The following is an 8286-nucleotide window of genomic DNA, read 5'->3' as shown; positions in this document are numbered from 1 at the left end:
CAGGCTTTCCCTGAGCCTTAAGTGTTCTGTTCCCAAATATGTGTCAAGAGCTGGGATGTTCAGATGACTGGAACCCCAGGGGCTCTCCAGAGGTTGGAGTAGGGGGAGGAGGAAAAACAGTAGGGGACCAGAGTAGCTCCATGTTGCAGCCTGCTGAGTCAGCAGCAGGGCTCATCCCAAAAGAAACAGGGGGAGATCCACCCAGGGCTGCCCCAAACCTACCCCCAAACGGGACTTGAGATTCTGAATGCCAGGGTGACCAGTCCTTAAGCATTTATTAAGGGAACTTACATACATCACAACAGATAGCAAGACTGGCAAGGTTTGTTCTCCGGTGCCCACACCGATGACTTCCACCCTACAGGTTATATATAGCTGGCTAAATGCCAGAGGCTTACGTGCAAGTAAATGCCAAGGTGGCTAAATGCCAGAGGTTTACATGCAAGTTTTGGGGGGAGGGGGGGAATCAGGGTATGTGCTCTTTTCTCAAAACAAGATGTTCTCAGGAGGGGCAGCATTCAAGGTTATAGCAGCAAAAGCCCAGTGTGCCTCTAGGAGTTCTGGGGAAGGAGAGCAGGGGCAGGTTAAATCTTCAGTTAGGTAGGAGATGGTATGTATTATACATTCCACTCACAGTATGTTTGGCCTCCTCTGAAAAGGTTTTCCTGCTCAAAGTTTGAAAACCTCTGGCTAGATCAGTTTTGCTCAAGTTGTCCACTCATAAGCATCACTCTAGACCACTGGACCCAAGGAAATGGACCTAGGAATCTCTACTTTTAAAGTTCCCCAAGTTGGGGAGCCAGATATGGCTTAGTGGTTGAACTCTGGCCTCCCACATACGAGGTCCCTGGTTCAATTCTCGGTTCCAGTATCTCAAAAATAGGTGCCCCAAGTGATTATGAACAAAGTTTGGGAATCACTAGGTGAGATGATTTCTAAGGGACCCTCCAGTCTGAAGTCTGTGTTTCTTCTCCAAACTAAACACCATAAACCACAGAGGTGAGATTGAGAATGAATTCACCAAACTACAAGGAGACCGGAGTTTAATAAGTAGGGAGTGGAGGAGATTAAGTACCCAAAAGTATACAACACCCAACCTGAACCGAACCAGGGATTCCTTTAAAAAACAAAACAAAACAAGTCATACAATCAGCCACTTCCTCCTCCGGGGACTGGGAACGCTCTCCGCGGGGTTTTCAAGGCCAGGCGGGGAGATCAGTGTCGAGACTTCATGGAGGATGCAAACAGGCCTAGCAAGATGGCTGCGATCGTGAAGCCCTGGGCGGCGATCCGGGTGCGCATCATGAGCTGCGAGCGCTGGCTGTGGCCCCGGTGGAAGCAGTAGAGGCCGTAAGTGAGGGCGGCCGCCGTGCCCAGGCATCCTGAGGAGGGCACAAAGAGCTGGGGAGCGGTAGGCCGGGACCCGGAGGCCCCTCCTCTATTTTGCGCCAACCAGCCCCAGGGAGACGCTCTCTGGACAGCGCCGTTGGGGTAGAGAGAAAGAGGCCTCCACAATCCAGAGTCCGCCCCATCACAACCCCCCAAAGCTGCCGCTGCCTCTGCCCCAATCAAGTTCACCCTTCCCGGCCCCGCCCCCTCGCCACATAGCCGGTCCACTCTTCCACCAGTCCCTACCAGCGTCCCCGGTTCCTCCCCGATTGCATTCCCTACTACATCACTGTCCGCCCCGAATACAGTTCCTACAGCGCCCGCTTACCTATGGGCACCATTGGGTTTTCGCGGGTCTTGCGAAGGAACTTTTCCTTGAAGCCTTCCGGAGAGCTGTAGACACTGGGACTAAAGCCTTCAATGACCGGGGGTTGCGATGGGTCAAAACGTCCCTCCGGAGTCACAGGGCCAGGAGCTGCCATGCCGGGATCAACAGCTGTAGGAGAAACTAGGTACGCTGAGCTCCGCCCCTGGTAACGTCAGAAAGGGGAGGGAGAGCTGTCTCTGCCGAGCATCGTACGCAGGCGCGAACATTCGTTGCATTCTGGGAGTCGTAGTAATATACATGGTATCCCTACGGGAGGACTACGTTTCCCAGAAAGCCTGCAAGCCAAGCGCGGACCCGGTCGGAACACTCGCGGGCCGGCCGGAAGGAGTCTGCTGCACGAGGTCCTGCGGGTGTCCTGACTTTGAGTCTGAGCTACTTGTCATAGTTTACCGCGATGCCCAAGGCTAAGGGCAAGACCCGTAGGCAGAAGTTCGGTTACAACGTCAACCGGAAGCGGTTGAACCGGAATGCTCGACGGAAGGCAACGCCGCGGATCGAGTGGTGAGGGGGCCGGGAAAAGTTCGGGAGGCCGGGATAAGTTCGGGAGGCCGGGATAAGTTCGGGAGGCCGGGGGCCGCGGGCCGGAACGGCGTGCGGGATGACGGACCGACGCTCTCCCTCCCTGCCCACAGCTCCCACATCCGACATGCCTGGGACCACGCTAAGTCGGTGCGGCAGAACTTGGCCGAGATGGGACTGGCTATGGACCCCAACAAAGCTGTGCCCCTCCGTAAGAGAAAGGTACTGACTTGGCAGGGCTCTGGCCCCTACCTGTAGCTGGGCTTCAGAACTTGAACCTATTGCCTCCCTCCCTCCTTTCCTTGGTTTGCGACCTCCCCCAGTCAACCCGCCCAGCCTGTCCTGATTGTGGGTGAAAACCTCTTTACAGTCTCCCCTTCTGCCCCCCCTACCTAGCACACATTTGTACCTGGGTCGTTGTTTTGGTCGCATAACATATCAGTGGTATTTTCCAGAATTCATCTTTTTCCATCCTCAATTTTCCTAATAAGAATTCTGCCAGTTTGGGACTTTTGTTCTTCCTCCTCCTCTCCCGCAGTCATCCAATCATCATTGGCCTGGAAGCTTTCTTAAGGCTAGCTTCTCCCTCCGTGGTCTTTCTGGACCCCCCTTTCTAAAATGCCACCCTTCACTCACCAACCTCTTCCCTGTTTTAATCGTCTATACTTCTTCTCAACATATGCTACTTGAGGAGTAGGACTTTGTTTTGTTTATCACTAAATCCCTAGTGTTGCTTAGGCATGAACTTGTCCCACTACCCTTAGGCAGGTTTCTTTTTATTCTTTCATGTGAGAGGAAATGGCACTACTGTTTCTAGAGCAAATGCTAAGCTATAGGCAAGCACTGTCAGGTAGGTCTTACCCATAATCTAACATCTCTCCTTGACTGTAAATTACAAAGTACTGTGTATTGTTTCCATTGATTATTACACAACCAAGGGAGGGAGGCAAAGAGTGTTAACACTAGGCACAGGAAGATGAATTGCTTGCTTTTGTGTTTCTTTTGGGAACCATGGATTCTAACTGTCAGAGTCTCAGTTCTGCCTAACCTTGGGCAGGGATTCTTAGAGGTAGTTCAGTTGTGTTAGGATGGGCAGGAAGCTCTAGAACTGCCTTCCTCACTGAGGGTCCTTTCTTTGTCTCCTGGTGTCCTCACAGACTCTCTTCTCTGCAGGGGAATGCCATGGAGGTGGATGTGGAGAGGCTGAAGGAGCTTGTGCGGAAGCCATATGTGCTGAATGGTGGGTATGGGCCATCTGCCTCTGGGTCACTGTCCTGCACTGTGAGAGCTGGAAGGAGCCCTCAGATGCTCCCATGTTACAGATGGAGAAACTGAGGTTCAAAGGGGAGAAGGAAGCTGGTCCAGGGCTCATAGAGTTAAGACATTGTCCCCGGCTGGGACATTTTCAGTCTACTGACTTAAACTCAAGTGCATTAACTCATGTCCAGGAAGGAGGTTGTAGCCAAAGTGCTTGAGAGGATAGAAAAGACCACTAAATCTCAGGCACGTGCTTGGCTTCTCCTGAATTTAAGGTTGAACTGATAACTGATTTTAGAGATTTCATCATCTCATTTAATCTTCCCAACTACACACATAATTTCATGTGTATTAATAATGTAGAGGCTGAATATTAAGACACAAGGGAGGAAACTCAGCAGGGAAGCAGGGACACTTTGGGATTCTCTGCTGTTCTTACCATCTCTGTGTGGGGGATGGAATGGGTGGGGGAAGGGTGTTAACAGTTCTCCCAAAGGCAGAATAGTTTGAATGGCCAGACATTTGATAGAGAATCCCCTTTGTGCCTGTCCTTAGTGAATCTCATAAGGATTACACATAAAAAACCCATGTTTATTTTATTATAGACAAAAATAACCCTGGCCAAAAGCGATTTTTTTTTTTTTTTTTTTTTATTGACTTTGTAATAATATTACATTAAAAATATATATGTGAGGTCCCATTCAACCCCACCCCCCCACCCCCCCTCTCCCCCCCCCCCCCAACAACACTCGTTCCCATCATCATGACACATCCATTGGATTTGGTAAGTACATCTTTGGGCACCTCTGCACCTCATATACATTGGTTCACATCATGGCCCATACTCTCCTCTATTCCATCATGTAGGCCCTGTGAGGATTTACAATGTCCGGTGATTACCTCTGAAGCACCATCCAGGGCAGCTCCATGTCCCGAAGACGCCTCCACCTCTCATCTCTTCCTGCCTTTCCCCATACCCTTTGTCCATTATGTCCGATTTTTTTTTTTTTAAGATTTTTTTTTTTATTCCGTCCCCACCCCAGTTTTGTGCTCTCCATCTGCTCTCTGTGTGTTCTTCTGTGTCTGCTTGTCTTCTCTTCAGGTGGTACTGGGAACCAATCCCAGGACCGTCCAGAGTGGGGGAGAGATGCTCAGTCTCTTGTGCCACCTCAGCTCCCTGGTCTGCTGCTGCTTATTGTCTCTCTTCTGTCTTTTTTGTTGTGTCGTCTTGCTGTGCCAGCTCTCTGCTTGGGCCAGCTCGCCAAATGGGCCAGCTTGCCTCTACCAGGAGGCCCCTAAAATTGAACCCTGGACCTCCCATATGGTAGATTGGAGCCCAGTTGCTTGAGCCACAACTGCTCCCTGGCCGTAAGCAATTTTAGCATGCAACCTGTGGATAAGATTTGACTGCCTCTTTTAATCGTAGTTCCATGAGGTAACTCTTAATTCTCCCTTCATAGATGAAAAATGAGAGAATATTTGCCCAAGTCACATAACTATTTTTAAAGTGAAGCCATTTATCTGGCTCTCGAGCCTGGGTTTTGCTCCCCGCATGGAGCGGTGAAGTGGTTGAGCCCGCTTTCAGGCCATGGTCTCTGCAGTTCTCATTCTCATTTATTCAGACCGCTTCCACTCCATGTATTGCCATCACACTTCAAGAGAAGAGGTTCTCAGTCAGAACGTTTTAAAGCTGGAAGAGGCCCAGAGAGAGGTTGCGTGCCTTTTGGGTAGTTTCCACACAGATAGATGATTGTGTCATTGGAGGTAGAACTTAACATCTGAGGGGCTGAAAGGGAGGTCCCAGCAGTGAATTTGGGGGTAGGGAGGCAAAGCCCTTCAAATGGCTGGAGTAGCAAATTGTGACTTGGGATTGGGTGAAGGGGTGATTGGGCAGCTCAAGTAGTGTAGGAAGCAAAGTTATTCCTTGTCTTTTGGCTTCTCTCACCCCAGACCTGGAGGCAGAAGCCAGCCTTCCAGAAAAGAAAGGAAATACCCTGTCACGGGACCTCATTGACTACGTCCGCTATATGGTGGAGAACCATGGGGAAGACTATAAGGTAAGTGGCTCACGCCTGGCAGGAACACCACCAGGGCCAGCTGGGAAGGCCCCTTGGACCATGCGTGGCCCGATCTGCTTGCCTAGCACCTGCTCTCTCAGACTGAGTGGAAAAAAAGGTAGGAAAGAAAGACTTTAGGAAATGGATCCTATTGACAGGGATTTAATATTAATAGAATGCTTATAGCAGGGATAGACTGGATGGCCTGGGGGTCATACCCCACTCAAAGATAAGTTGTTTTGCTTGCATGCTATTTTTAAAGAACTTGAATTGCCATTCTAATTGGGGAAGATGCCAAACAAAAGCCCATATTCTCAGCTTCTCTTAAAAAAATTGGAAAGATCTGGCTACACTGAGCCCCCATGCCCAGGCAGGATTAGTTGACCATGGATGGGACATGAGCTCCTTGACTGACCCCTGCTCCTGCCTAGCCCAGTAGATTCTCAGACCTGCCAGGTCCCTGAGGGCATTTGCCTTTGTTTCTGCTGTCCCTCAGTACCACCTGTACCATAGCCTGTGAGAAATCTGAACCTCAAAACAGGAAGTGGCTTGTCCACCTCAGGCAGAGCTATGAAATTTGAGCCTTTGTCCTCCCCTCCTCAAGTGACCCTTCTCTCTTTTTTAGGCCATGGCCCGGGATGAGAAGAATTACTATCAAGATACCCCGAAACAGATTCGGAATAAGATCAATGTCTATAAACGTTTTTACCCGGCGGAATGGCAAGCCTTCACGGATTCTTTGCAGAAGAGCAAGATGGAGGTGGAGTGATTCGTTTACGCCAGTCCCAGGCTGAGGCTTCCTCCTCCAGAAAAGCTGATGTCAGGACTTAGGGCAAGGAGGGGTGTGTGGCTACAGATGAGGCTGGCAAACCCTGTGTAATCAGAAGTTTACACATACACACACTTCTCCCTCTGGGCAGGGGGAGACTGACTGATGCTGAGGAAAAAATTTCCCAGAGGCTCTGATCTAAATTGTTCTGGGGGCTCAGGGAAAAGACGGAAAACTGCTCTTTGTGGAAAAAGGGTTGATTTGTTTGGATACAGTCTGTACATAAAACAAGGCTATTTTACTTCTCTGATGGTTTTGTATTTGACCCTCCCAGGTAAGCCCAGAGGTTATCCCAGCAGAAAGCAATTCAATCAAGGCCAGGAAGCCATCTGACCTCTTACCCCGGCCATGCCCATGTGTCCTCTGGAGGCCCAGCCTCCCTCTCCTTCCCCTTTCATGGCTCTTTTGCTGTCTGCCTCGGCTTCCTATGTAGCAGTTCCACTAACCCTTCTCCAGAAGCCTGCCAAGAACCCCTGCCCTGCCTGGCCACCAGTGCTTCCCCTACTCCTCAGCTGCGGTCCCATCCGCTCATTCCCCATGGCCCTAGCCACTGGCCAAGACCAGCTGGGGCTCGACGGCTACACAGAGGGTGAGGGGCTGCTACCTCCAAGTTACCTGCCATTGCTGCTCTGGATTGTGTTGACCTTGTCCTGACAAGGATTGCGAGGCCCAGGCCCTGAGGCTGTCTGCTGGATCACTGACCACTCCACTGGGCACCAAGCTCTGGCCTTCACTGCTTGGCCATGCCCTGGGGCCAGGCCTTCCTGATTTGGTGGCATGTGAGGAGGTGATGGCTATTAGGCTGCAGGGTCACAGGCAGGGGGTGGGGTGGGCACTCGGCGCTTTGAGTCTTGATTCTTTTCCCCATTAATATTCCGGAAACCATCTCATTCCTAAGGTTTTCCCTAGCAGTACCTGACTCTGCATTGTTCTTCAAAAGGTTTTGGTCTTTCTACAGGTTGTTTCATGTAAAACCCTGTAAGGTGTGTGGCTTTAGCCGCATCTTACAGGTAAGGAAACTGAAGTTTGAACGGTGTCGAAGTGGGGTTTGAAGCCCTGTCTGTCCAACAGCTAAACCTGGGCTTTCTGCTGGCTGACCTTCTGACCCCCGAAGGCAGCCCCATCCATCCCCACACTACTGAGGCAAGCTGGGAACTGGGCAGGCTGGGAGGTCCTGCTTAGTGGACCAGCCCGCTTGGACTCCGGCAGTGATTTGGCCTGGCGGCCACTGGGAGCACAGCCTTGAGGAGCTAGTCTGCAGCATAGTACCCAAGGGCTTGTGTTACTTGGCCTCACAGTGTCCTACACAGGGTTTGACAGTGTTTCCTCACTCTGAGGCCTTTTACTGGGCTGTCCCCATACCTTATTTTCCCAGTTCAGGTGTCAACTTTAGGAAGTCTTCCCTGACACTGTCCCCTAACCCCTGGCTGTGCAGGTGGCCTGTACTTCACTACCCCTGGATTTCCGGTAGGAACTCCTAGCACTGTCATAATTGCTTGATAAGTCCCACCAGACTGAAGCTGAACACAGGAATCTTGTCTGGGAATCCACAGCGTGGCCTGAACCATACTGGGGAATACGTGCAGAATGAACGATTGCATGATTCTAACCTCTAGCACAAAGGGAGTGAGATAAGACTTCCTTGCCCCTATTTCCACACCCTACCTCTGGCTCCATCAGCTAGAACTCCTCCCAAGGGCTAGGTAAGGATTTGGACACCTGAAAGGTATTGACTCAGGCAAGGCTGCTGTTCCCTACCACCTACCCCCAACGTGGGCTGAAGGACCAGGGGGTGAAGATGTGCTGTTGGCACATGTCAAGTCATATTGCGTCACAAGGAAATGTTC

The 8286-nt window shown here is 50.9% G+C and overlaps 2 protein-coding genes across 3 annotated transcripts; one reads left to right on the top strand and one right to left on the bottom strand.

Moving 5' to 3' along the window:
- Positions 1–1026: 1026 nt before the first annotated feature.
- HIGD2A (HIG1 hypoxia inducible domain family member 2A) lies at positions 1027–1947 on the bottom strand. The gene is made up of 2 exons (XM_004449006.5): positions 1718–1947; positions 1027–1382 (listed from the first exon to the last, which is right to left on the bottom strand). Exons 1-2 carry the CDS (start codon positions 1869–1871, stop codon positions 1216–1218), a joined length of 321 nt encoding a protein of 106 aa, XP_004449063.1. The 5' UTR covers positions 1872–1947; the 3' UTR covers positions 1027–1215.
- Positions 1948–2038: 91 nt separating this feature from the next.
- On the top strand, positions 2039–6684 carry NOP16 (NOP16 nucleolar protein). Of its 2 annotated transcripts, none has more exons than XM_004449007.4 (5): positions 2039–2278; positions 2410–2518; positions 3470–3536; positions 5504–5610; positions 6236–6684. In XM_004449007.4, the coding sequence occupies exons 1-5, from the start codon at positions 2172–2174 to the stop codon at positions 6377–6379; spliced, it is 534 nt and encodes a 177-aa protein (XP_004449064.1). In that variant the 5' UTR covers positions 2039–2171; the 3' UTR covers positions 6380–6684. The 2 variants fall into 2 exon arrangements, with proteins under 2 accessions (XP_004449064.1, XP_071067193.1); XM_071211092.1 differs by having other exon boundaries at positions 2043–2278; positions 3454–3536.
- Positions 6685–8286: the final 1602 nt, after the last annotated feature.

Source organism: Dasypus novemcinctus, chromosome 2 (genome assembly GCF_030445035.2).
Source record: "Dasypus novemcinctus isolate mDasNov1 chromosome 2, mDasNov1.1.hap2, whole genome shotgun sequence".
NCBI lineage: Eukaryota > Metazoa > Chordata > Mammalia > Cingulata > Dasypodidae > Dasypus > Dasypus novemcinctus.
Note: the sequence above shows the minus strand (reverse complement) of the source record. Positions and strands in the feature narration are given on the sequence as shown.